General features: G+C 39.2%; 1 protein-coding gene across 6 annotated transcripts in view; it reads left to right on the forward strand.

Moving 5' to 3' along the window:
* The window catches only part of TBL1X (transducin beta like 1 X-linked), a 2018721-nt gene that overhangs the window by 1446445 nt on the left and 559776 nt on the right, over positions 1-12500 (forward strand). For all 6 annotated transcript variants that reach the window (XM_044072565.1, XM_044072569.1, XM_044072563.1 and 3 more), the window contains one exon: positions 1367-1476. In XM_044072565.1, the coding sequence (XP_043928500.1) occupies positions 1419-1476 (58 nt within the window). In that variant the 5' untranslated portion in view covers positions 1367-1418. The remainder of the gene's footprint in view (positions 1-1366; positions 1477-12500) is intronic.

The following is a 12500-nucleotide window of genomic DNA, read 5'->3' on the forward strand; positions in this document are numbered from 1 at the left end:
ATTTAGAGTATGTAAAACAATACTGAAGAACATGAAAAAAAAAGAAGGCAATGTTTTATCCCCAGGGTAAAGGTACCCATCTTCCTCATGTCAGCACTTGCAGTTGTCTGAAATACTGATTGAACTCATTTCCCAGGTGGTTGTGGGAATTGGTGTGAGCATGCACATAGTGATTGATATGAATCAGATCATTTATTGTAATTTGTTTTCCTAATTTTTGAAGAGGTTGTCTAATTGGCCAAAGCCATGGTTGGAAAAGGTCCTTGAGCTAGTGTACTTACCTGGTGAACAAATGTCAAAATAAAATCAGAATAAATAAATAAATTACCTTGTGGTGGCAAAATTCTGACCCAGATCCCCCTGATCTTGTACTTGGTTGAATGAGTTGTGTATCTCCACCCACTTTTGTAAAGCTTTTGTCCTCCATAGTATCAGAACTTTGTGATAATCTCCACACTCAGAACTTCTGTTTAGAAATATTAAAGTTTCTGTCTTTAAAGATATTTTAATGGTGTCTCCCATTATGGTTCATGGGATCTTGAAGGTGCTGGCCTTCTTGTGTAAGGAGTCGTATCTTTTCTTTTACAAGAGTGTATTTCCCTTAGGACTAATTCATATTTTCTCCGTAAAGAGGTTTCAGAACTCTTCCTGAAGCAGTTGATTTATTACCATGTTTCCTTTGGGGGGGGGGGGGTCTCTTGTTTTTGAGCATGTCTCTCTCTGCTATCTCCTGCATTGCTTCCAGACCACTGGATTTACTTCTTGGAATTCTTCCCATTCATTTGTTTCTCCATTTAGAAAGGTCACTGTTAGCGCAGCAAATACATTTATTTCATTGTGAGTTGATTTACATAGGGAGTCCCACTGATGGCACCTGGTACCTTCTGCTTCTCTACTGTACTTGGATGGCCCCTGCACCCAGCCTCAGCTGTTACAGTTCCTATGAGTCTGGCTGCCGTGCTGTTGTATAATACTCATTAGCCATGTAGGTTCCTTATATTCATTGTTATTTCATGTTCTGTATGAAGTGTTAACACTAGTGGCTGGGGCAAAATGGTGAGCTGAGAAACTAGTCATATTTATGAAGTAAGTACATCATTACAGTAAAGGGTTTACCTGCCCCTGAGCATGGAAGCTACTGAGAAAAAAGGTGCAGAACTGGACTTGATATAGATAATTAATTCAATTTTTGATCCATTGAGTAGGGTTGTCTTAGAAATCAATTTATTTGGTAAAGAATGTATTTGTTACACCTGTACAAAGAAGGGAAAGTTATTAGAATGCAGTTTTCAACAAAATATTAGTATCAGCAAGTGCATTGCCAGTGGTGAGATCTCATGTTCTTAACGTTTTATTTTTTTAACAGATATTGTGGAGTACACTTATTCCAAACCCCATACGCTTGAGGTGGGGCTAAGATGAGCATAACAAGTGACGAAGTGAACTTCTTGGTGTATCGCTATCTCCAGGAATCAGGTAAGTAGTCTAAAGAATGTTAAGTGTGAGGCAGTACTTTCCTACTAGTTCTCCTCTTTTACCTTTCAGAAAATGCCAGGTGTTGTGGTCAGCACTATGAGTACATCTCTAGCACATCTGAAGTAAGCTATACGGACTCAAAAGATGGCTGTAAAATATAGCAAAGGTATCAAAGGTGGTAAAAGATCAAGGTATCTAGGTCTTTGTAAAGAATTCTCTTTTTTGTGAAATTAGATTAATAAGATGAAGCATTACAATATGTAGCTATTGCTTTGGTGGGGATTCTTTAAAAAAGTTATTACTGAGTAGGAGGAATCAGTACTTTGCAGTAAGTCCTATATTACAGGAGTAAGAAAAACAGAAAATGAAGAAAGTTGGCATTAAATTAGACTGTAATGACAGACTGTTTAAAAATATCAAACTAGAAGACTGAAGAGTACTTTTAATGTAGTATCAAGAACATTTAAAGACAATGTCTCCTACAGACTGCTAAGAGGCGCTGTATGCCTGGCCTACAAAGCATCATCTGATCCAGCCTTAATGGACCTGTTGGACATTCACAAAACAAATAGCATCAGAAACATTCAGTCTAGGAACCTCGTCCTCCCTGAAGACCTGTTGGAAGAGAGGTATGTGTCCCAGAAACTGCCCCTTCTCTAGAACAGGCTTTCCCATTCATGTAAAGCAAAGTTCTTCCCTACACTTGTTCAAGCACAGCCTGGATCTGTAGATTGTAGATTGGTAATTGTAAATTAACCCCTGGCATGGCACCTATGTCCCTATTAGAACAATGGAGCTTGTAAATGCTCAGCAACCCAAACCCAAATTTTATATATCCTACACAAAACCTATGAAATCCAGACTGGTCCATTATATTTCGGTAACATGGCTAGGCTTAACAATATCCTTTAGGGTTGTTAGTGTAGTAATCCATTTGATCCTATAATCTTCACTAGGAAAAAGAGGCTGGCAAGCTTGGTAAATAAAAAGGACTGATACAGCTATATTAGCTCACATGAATTCAAAAAAAAAGTCTGGTATTGTTGATTATAAAAGATGGCTCAATTTGATTGAAGTGAAACAAATAGCAGAGGCACTTAATACACATTTTTCGGTTATTGGCAAATCAATGTCTGCTGCAGCTAAGATTCATAAGAACATGGAACTGTCAATGTTGGATATATGCCTGGATTTCAAATTGCTACCAGTAGTCAAGGCATTGTGTAAAATTATAAAAAAATACATTAGTGAGTCCAAGTTATATATTTGTAGTAGTGATTATTAGTCTCAGAGGTCTTTGGTCCATTTTTATTTACAATGTTTAATAAACTACTTTGCTCAGGAAGGGTACCAAATACATGGACACAGTCATTATTTACATCAATTCATAAGAAAGGCAAAACAGACATTAAAAAGTATAGATCAGTAAGACCGATCATTTTAATATTTCTTATAGGCAAGTGTTTTGAATGTTGTCTTCTGCACATCAAGGAAAACAAATTTTGTGTCATGGATGAAATAGACCTAAAATGGCATGGCTTTATTAGAGGGGCATTTAACACAGACAAATAGGGTAGAATTCTATGATCAGGTGACCATGGCAAGAGACATGAGTTTAAACTGTGTACCAGTATTTGTAGACATGGCAAAACAGTTTAATAATTTGCCCCTTGACTCAATATACATAACTTAAAAAGGTTTGAATGTAATAGCTACTTAATGCACTGGATTATGAATTGGTTGACAAATCACAGTCAGGCTGTTATAGTACAGGGAGAGTAATCAGAAACATTACCTGTTACTTATGGGGTACCTCGGGGGTCAGTGATTGGCCCATGTTGCTTAACTTAGTCTTTGCCTCTGTACCTACTAATAAGACATTCTGGGTAAGCAAGTAAGTAGATGACTATAAGATTGGTTTCATCATATCCAGTGAATACATTTTTGCAGTCAATTGAGTACCTTTATGAAGTTAGCAAGTGGGCAATGGATCATGACATACATTTTAACCCAGATAAATGTAACTTAAAAATTTTGGTAAATCAGTAATAACAAAACCAATTATTCTGAATCAGTCAGCATTACAGATTGAGTCACAGTACAAAATCTGGGTTTATAGTTACAGAAAATGTTCATTAATATAGTTATTAAACAAGTAAGCTTGTTGCTAATTTTTTTCTATGAGAAACCTGGACTGTATGACCAGTCTTTTTAAGACCTATATATGACCAGTTTTGGAATTTAACAGTTCATTTTGCATTTATCTTAAGTATGACAAGATGAGAGAGAGAGTTCAGTGTAAATTCATCAAGATTACATTAGTAGAGAGTATGCCATGTGTGAAAAGATTTGAAAAATTAGATCATTTTTCAATTTGTTAGGTACTTTAGAGGTATCTCAATTTTGGCATATAAAGTAACGTATATTCAGTTCATCTGAATCCTATAGAATATAGCAACAATAAATTCAGTATAAAAGGCGTCATAACAAATATTAAGAATGAATTATGTTGTACAACACATTCTTACTTTGGAATAAATTTCCTTTGTTAATACCAGTCACCAACTTTACATGCATTTAAAAATAACCTATATTTTTGGAAGACTGTATATATTCATAACACTTTATACTCACAGTCAGTGGTCTTAAAAGACCTTCGGGCCTGAACACAGTATTAGACTTGTGAGCTTATTCTGATAGTTGTTTTTCCTTTGTCATTTTTACTTTTTAAGCTTGCATGCATGCCATCAAGCTTCCCCCAGCTATACTTGAGCCTGTTAATTTCCTTATGGATATGGCCATCCCCTTTTGCAGAAGGGTGAGAGCTGTCCTAGAGGGGCTATCATTTACACAGCCATGACAGCTACTTGTTCCTTCACCAGTATCATGGCTGTGAGGGCATTTTACTATGTGGCCTAATCCTTCCTTCCCTTGTCTGGTGAACATGCTTCCCACATCATAGCAGGTACCAAAACACCTTCCCTTAAGCAGGTAAATGCTCCAGTGCACTTGTTCAATAGTCTGCCTCTATACAACAGTTTGGTGTACCTCATGCCCACCCATAGACTGCATGCACTGCCTTCTTCCTTCAAACTGCTTGTTGCATGTGGATATCTCTTGCCTACTCCCCTCAGGATGGGTTTATCCATTCTCCGTAGCAGCATCTTCAAGCGCCTAAGCTGCTAATCAAACTCAAATTACCTGGGCCTAGTTGTGGCTTTAGTCCTGTTCCACCACAGATTGCTAATACGCTTACTCTGAGTAGCAAGCTATTCTTGGAGAATAGAACTTCTCTGACTTGTGGACAGCTACATTCCATTGTTTCTAGTTACAAGGGAGCTTTGTGGCTAAATCCAGGGATTTCTGAATTGTACCCCATGTCAAATTCTAAGTGTTACATCATTTTGGTGTGATAGAGGCAGTGCATTTCCCTTGCATCCTGTTCCCTACCTTAAGTGTTGTCATTTGAAGTCTGCATTATTTTGCTAATGAGAAATATTACTTAATATGTGTTTTTATGAGGGCTGTAACTTGTTTGAAATTAAATTAAAGTCTTGATAGGCAAAGCCTTTTTTTGTTTTTTTTTGCCAAAAACCTTTTGAGCTTTCACGTGATTTGATTTTGTAAGTGTCTGCAGTCAAGGTACATCACATAAAAATAACAGTAAGCTCAGTGTGATTAACAGTATTCAAGGTATTTAAATGCTGGTAACTGCAAGGATTACTACTATGTTTGCTTCCAATTGCTGAAATTTCTGCCAAGGTCAAAGCTTATTGAAATTCCTATGTGAGTAGTTGTTATACTTAGTGGTTTGTTTTATGTTATTGATAGCTGTATGCTTCAAAAGGATTTTTGAAGCAGTGAGGTCAGGAATCATTTAGGTGTTCCATAATGTGTATATGAAAACCTTGAATGCACTTGACCTCAGAAGACTGCAACATTGCTTCTGTTGAGTAAGGTGTGGGTGGTCTAAGTTGTGTCCTAATGTCCAGATGCCATTACCTTATGGGGGAAATTAATGAGCTTTCAAGCTAGAGATGGAAATAGTGTTAATACTAAGGTGTTTGCTCAGGTCACCAGTAGCTAACTCCACAAGGGATTATACAGACTTTTTACTGAGTATTTATTTATGTTTATTTACCTGGACAGTCAGATTGGCAGTGCCCCTTTACAGCAGAGGCCTGGGGAGAAAATCTGTCCAGTATTATAAGTTTATTTATGATGTAATATTTTCTGATTGTAACAGAGCTGCTCAAATTGAAGAAACTATCGATTAATAGGTGTCACATCTGAAAACAGTATTATACAAGATGTACAAGAATTCTGACAGTATAAGGCAAGTCTAAACAAGAAGATTGATCAGGGAAAATATTACATAATTCAACATTGTTAAAGAGGTTGGGAGGGTGGCCTAATGGTTAAGGTGTTTGCCTTAGAAACACAAGGTACAGGGTTTGAGTCTCACAAGGGAAAATTGGCTAGGCTTAAAATAGCTCGCAAGGGCAGTTAGCCTAGTACTAATCTATGAACCTATGAACTGTAGCAGTGAAATATTACTCTGTGAAAGAGTAGTAGCAGTATGCAGTTTGAAGTGGGAGAGACAAAGCATGTCAGAGCATCACTCGGAAGAAGAGAGTAAGAAGAAAAGAAGGTAAAGATAGGTCTAGCAAGACGAGGTATAACAAAAGAGGGAAGAGTTTGTAGGAAAGAAGGGAATGAAGAGAGTTTTAATAGTTAGATGGGTAAATGTACTGTATAGATTTAATAAATAACTTTGAGCCATATGTTTTTAACAAAGAGTAGAGCAAGATCACGACAAGTATCCACCAGGTGTTTCTTCAGCTGGTGTTTAAAGTAATTCTGATTTGCCCTGGCAGAAGTGGAATGGCGTTCCACATTCCCAGTAGTTTCAAGGCACATTGTGTAATGTGTGGCTACAGACATTCTGACAAAAGTGGACCTTTCTCTAAAGTGAGGGCGTTACTCATTTGATGATATTGGCAAATGCTGGCTTTGAGAAACCTGCATTAGTCTTGCTTTTGAAAGATTACGTCTCTTCTTTTTTTGTTTGTTTTAACAAATCCCTTATGGTTTGCATGCCATCTTCATTCAGATTTCCCTTCTAACTGTAATTCCCCATTAATGGTGTGGGTTTCTAACATAATGGGCGTTGCATCCTAAAGGGAATGAGGTAGAGATTTCGTTATAAAGCCAAGACTGTGTCAGACAAATAACCTTAAAATGTAACCAGTTATTAAAGTATGTGTGCAGATGGTTATCGTAGTTCACTGAGTTGTTTTATGAATTAGCTTGTAAAAGACTAGCATCTCTGGCTGCCTACTTAGTTTTTTCTTCCGTCTTGTTAGTTTATAGGAAGAGCTGGATGGTGACTGCGTCAGCATGATACAGAAGCTCAAAGCCTCTCAACAGCAAGTACTCTCCAGGTTTGGTCACCGATATCCTATAAAATCTCCCATTCTATAGGATGTTCTTCGTGTTTCACTGTTGCAGTCATTACATTTGGGTAATCTGCTGACAGGTTGCCCTCAGTCGGCCTGATTAACAAAGTCTTGGGTCCTGCGTTGGTTTCTATCCCTTCTTCCATGACGTCAGGTCGTCAGGGGTATAAAACATGCAGCTGATGCCATTACATCAGTCTTTCTTGCCACGCGGTGCTCGAAGCAGAAGCAGTTCGCAAGTGCCGGTCGGCTGACTAATGAAATTTTCGTTTTCGAGTTTCAGAACCGAAGTCTTCAACTAAAAGCTAAGTACCCCATTGGGGAAACTTTTTCGTGCTCCTTACCGATGTCAGTAAAAGTTAATTGCATTACTTGTGGGAAGCAAATACCTCATAAGGATTTTCATTTGTACTGTATTCCTTGCCTAGACACTGATCATAACGTACCTTGCTGTCGGTTTTGTGCTAGATTTAATCAACTCACTATTAAACGTCGGTATTTTTTTGCTTCTAAATATTTTGGCTCACGATTTAACTATCCAGAAATGACGTCAGTTAGCAATCCAACTACCGGAATACCTAAAAAATGAAAAGAAAAAGACAGAGACAGACCGTCGAGGTCCAAAACTGACGACGACGCTTCTCCTAAGCCAGTCGCTAGTTCGCCAGTACTCAGGCGCTTTCACAGCCCCTGATACCCGCTACTTTTGATTCGCAGGCCTCTACTGAGACCCATTCGGTGTCTGGTATGCCGCGAGATGCTTTAAGTATTGAACCTGTGGATGTCTCTACCTTAGATGGGTCCAGAGCCGCTGTGCAGGCACCGGCTTCTGAGGGTGTTTTCAGGCCTAAAGATTTGTATATTAAACCGACGCCATCTTCAAAACTAAGGCCAAAATCTACTTCTGTCTAAAAAACTGACACTTGGGCCACGTGTGCAGGCCCCTATGCCTAAAAACAAGTTCTGTCCCTCATGAATATGGGGGGCTATTCAACCAGTACCAGAAGAGGAAAAAGGACAAGGTTTCTATTAAAGACTTTTCCTGGTACCCAGAAAAAAAAAATCATGGCATCCAATTCTGGACTTATCCACTCTAAATACATTTCTGGACATTCCCAAATTCAAGATGCTGACTCTTCAACAGTTACTACCTATGCTAGGCAAAGATGCCTGTTTGGTAACTCTAGACTTAAAAGAGGCTTACCTGCATATCCCAGTCAGGGAATCTTGCAGAAGATACCTCCGCTTCAAAGCAGGCTACTTGCATTACCAGTTCTATGCACTGCCCTTTGGCTTATCTACTGCATCCAGGGTCTTCACAAAGTGCCTGGCTCCAGTAATTGCATTTTGTAGGCAAAGAAATATTCAAATATATCCATACCTGGACGATTGTCTAATTAAGGCAGAAAACAAAGACATTCTTCTAAAGCATCTGGCATTTGTAAAAAGGGTTCTAACTTGTCTAGGGTACACCATAAACAAAAAGAAATCACAGCTGGTACCATCTCAAAAAATTACATTCCTGGGTACAAGCTTGAATACAACTGCCCAGATGACTTACCTTACACCAGAAAAGCAAATTCAATTGGTGACTTACTTCAAACAGGTGGCCACAAAAACCCTGCTATCTGCAAGGCAAATTCTGCAAGCCTTGGAGTTCATGGCCTCCTGCATTCTTTTAATTCCATATGCAAGACTGCATATGAGGAAACTTCAGTGGTACTTAAAAGTTTATGGAGTCAACATTGTCACAGCCTGGAAACAATGATTCCTATTATACCTTGCCTGCAACTAGAGTTCCTATGGTGGGCAGAAGCCTGCCACCAAAACAAGGGACTGTCAATCACTCCACTCCCTGCCGCCCAATCCCTAGCTACAGATGCATCAGACTATGCTTGGGGGGGGCTCATCTGGCAGGAAAGTGCATTCAGGGCAAATGGAGCCCAAATCAAATGCACCTACATATTAATCAGAAAGAGATGCTAGCTGTACAGAATGCTCTGACAGCCTTCAAGGACTACCTTCATCCAGGTCAACTAATGATAAAGACAGACAACACCACAGTTATGTGGTACATAAGCAGGGGGGTACACATTCCTACCCCCTTTGCAGACTAGCCATGGCATTGTGGATCATGGCCTTGACTTATCAAATACATCTTTAAGCTCAATTCCTGCCAGGAAAGCTAAATACTCTGGCAGATGAACTAAGCAGAAATCTTATGGACCCACACAAATGGAAACTGGAACCACAAGTTTTCAACATGTTGACACGCAAATGGGGGGCCCAGACATAGATCTTTTTGCCTCACCCCAGAACTATCAGTTGGACAAATTCTGCATAAGAATTCATCACAAAAAATCTTGGAAAGTGGATGCTCTATCATTCAGCTGGAAAAACTAATCAGTCTATGCTTTTCCCCCTCTGCCTCTGCTCCCCAAAGTCCTACTAAAAGTCAGACAGGACAAACCAAAAATGATTCTGATTGCTCCAGACTGGCCTCACCAACATTGGTATCCACTCCTGCGCAATGTTTCACACCTTCCTCCGTGGCACCTGCCTCAGACAACCTTACCTACTGTCTCAGCAAAACTACCAAATTCTGCACACTCATCTCCAAATTTTGAATCTTGCAGCATGGCTAACCAACTAATTTAACCCTTGACATCTCTCAGCAAACCTTTGATGGATGTCATCTTGGAGGCTAAAAGGGCTAGCACGAGAAAATCTTATGCTGACAAATGGAAAATATTTTGTGCCTGGAACCAGGTACAAAGAATAAGCACAGCAATGCCCAATAGTCCTCAGATTCTGCAATACTTAACTGAGATGCTTCACAAGGGCCTATCTTTTTCTTCCATAAAAATCCATGCCTCTGCCATTTCAGCTCATTACAACACAGAACCTACCCTCTTCTCTCATCCTGTGCTAAAGCAGTATCTCAGAGAGGCCAAAAATTTAAGACCTCCCAGGAGAGCACCAACTCCTGCATGGGACCTCAATTTTATTTTGGAAAAACTCACTCTCCCTCCATTTGAGCCAGCTGCTACTGCGGACCTAAAATTTCTCTCTTAGAAAACAGCTTTCCTTTCAGCAGTCACTTCAGCTAGATGGATTTCAGAATTACAGGCTCTTATGGCAGTGGAGCCTTTTAGTATTTTTCATCCGGACAGAGTGGCTCTCAGGACAAATCCATCTTTTATGCCTAAGGTGGTATCCAGTGTGGCTCTTAATCAGACCATTCATCTGCCAACTTTCTTTCCCAATCCGCAGAACAAGTGTGAGCGGATTCTGCATTCATTGGATGTACACAGACAACTTAGATTCTACTTAAACAGAACAAAATCTCTAAGAAAATCTGAACAACTACTGGTGGCATTTGCTACAGGGGCAGAGGGAAAGGCTATTTCAAAGCAGACTATTTCGAAATGGATAAGCCATTGTATTCGTTTCTGCTATATGCACCATGGTAAACCTATCCCCAAGGGGATCAGATCTCATTCCACCAGGGCTGCATCTACTTCTACAGCCTTTCTTAGTGGAGTTCCTACCAGAGACATTCTAGAAGCTGCTACCTGGAGCTCAGTTCATACGTTCACCACACATTGCCATTTACCTCTCTTCTCTAAATCGAGAGCTGGCTTTGCCACTGCTGTCCTGCAGGGCCTTATAGCTGCTCCTAATGCTGTATAAATCTACCCTCTCAACCATAGCTTTGGGATTCTACCCAAATGTAATGACTGCAACAGTGAAACATGAAGAACATAGTACAGTTGTGTACAATTACCATAAATGTAGATGTTCGAGTGTATTCACTGTTGCTGTCCTGGTTACCCACCCTCCAGCCCCCTGTTTTTCTCTTACTATACCTCTCCTTTCTTTTACTATGCTTAAAAGCCTTTTTGGTGTATTTGCTTTTGTTTGGAGGTATATTTTTTGTGTTTTAAATTATATACATATATATATATATATATATATATATATATATATATATATATATATATAGAGCTCCCCATTTGGGGGGGGGGGCACCTGACATCTGGGGCAAAAAAACTGATGTAATGACGTCGGCTGCATGATTTATACCCCTGACGACCTGACGTCATGGAAGAAGGGACAGCAACCGTAAATAGAATTGTACGGTAACAGCACATAACCATCTGCAAAATAAATGTTTGCATCCACTTTCATCACTTACTAATGTGTGATTATTTTGCCATTTCTTAAATTGATAAATAATAATTCTGCTGCTAATAAAACATGGGAGCCAAAAAGGAAAAAAATGTGCCATTTTATCAAGTAAAATCTCATCTGACATGGCATTGTTGGTCAGTACTGAAGTAGTGATGAGACAATTTAAAGCTTTAATGGTTTCTTTGTAGTCCAAGTGAATGCCTTAGGTAACCAGGGAAGACCAGCTAGAGTCCCATGTAACTAAGATGCTTTCTTAAAGTCAGTAAAAGCATATTGGTGTGTTTATCATCTTTATGCAGTAGTGAAATTAGGATGATGAAGGATCTTATGTGGTCCTAGCTAGAGTGTTCTTTGACAAAGCCAGCTTGGGACTTTTGGATCAGAGTAGGCAATTAAGTAGCTAGAAATGCAAAGCTAGTATTTTGGTATAAATGTTGGTGTCTGTATAAGCTCTAGAGAGAGGCATGTAGTTTGTTGGGGACCATAATAAATACAATTATTTCAGATTGTGGAAAACTAGTATTGTGTTGTTTCTTGGGAAACCTTCTCCCCAGGTTCCCTCTGTTAATAGATTGCGCCCAGAAAGACAAACCCTGTTAACAAAATGTAAGTGAATAAATCAAATTTGTTGAATTGATTCTGTTAAAAAATCTTAAAGTGGACTGATTATGAAATGTGGCAAGATTCTTTAAAATCCTTTAAGACCCTCAGGACCTGTTGTTTTATCCCTGGAAAGTACGGCCTCTTGTTGAGTGAAGGATGTCAGAAGGAGAATATAGTCTTTTATGAGTAGTTGTAGAATCTTCAGTTGTTGTTGTCTTTCGGCTTTTCCTGGTTAGGGGTCGCCACAGCAGAACTCCGGTCCATTGTAGAATCTTCAGTGACGTAGTAAATTCATCCCAGAATTTGATAATGCATGTTTGGAATAGAGAATATAATTTAGCTGAAATGTTGATATCTCATATTTGGAATACACAGGGTATGATTTAGCAGAAACATTTTTATTAACTGATTAATAGTGGAATTTGAAAAAGGCTTCTTAGCTTTGCGGATTACAGCATTGAGGAATGGTTCATGCGACTTCCTGTTCTTTTAAGATATATATATATATATATATATATATATATATATATATATATATATATTATTTGTTTGTGTCTTTCGGCTTTTCCCGGTTAGGGGTCGCCACAGCGGAAACTCCGGTCCGCTAATGATTGGCAGTAGATTTTTACGTACTGGCTTGCCGGGCCTAACGCACAACCTTCAACGAAGGAATGCCCATTCATGCATGTCGCCGCACAGAAGACGCTCTGAGAATCGAACGGGCACCGTCTAACTGTGAGGTGACAATGCTACCGCAGCACCACCACC

The sequence above is a fragment of the Protopterus annectens genome, chromosome 5.part0 (genome assembly GCF_019279795.1).
Source record: "Protopterus annectens isolate FY-2018-M chromosome 5.part0, PAN1.0, whole genome shotgun sequence".
NCBI classification, from domain to species: domain Eukaryota; kingdom Metazoa; phylum Chordata; order Ceratodontiformes; family Protopteridae; genus Protopterus; species Protopterus annectens.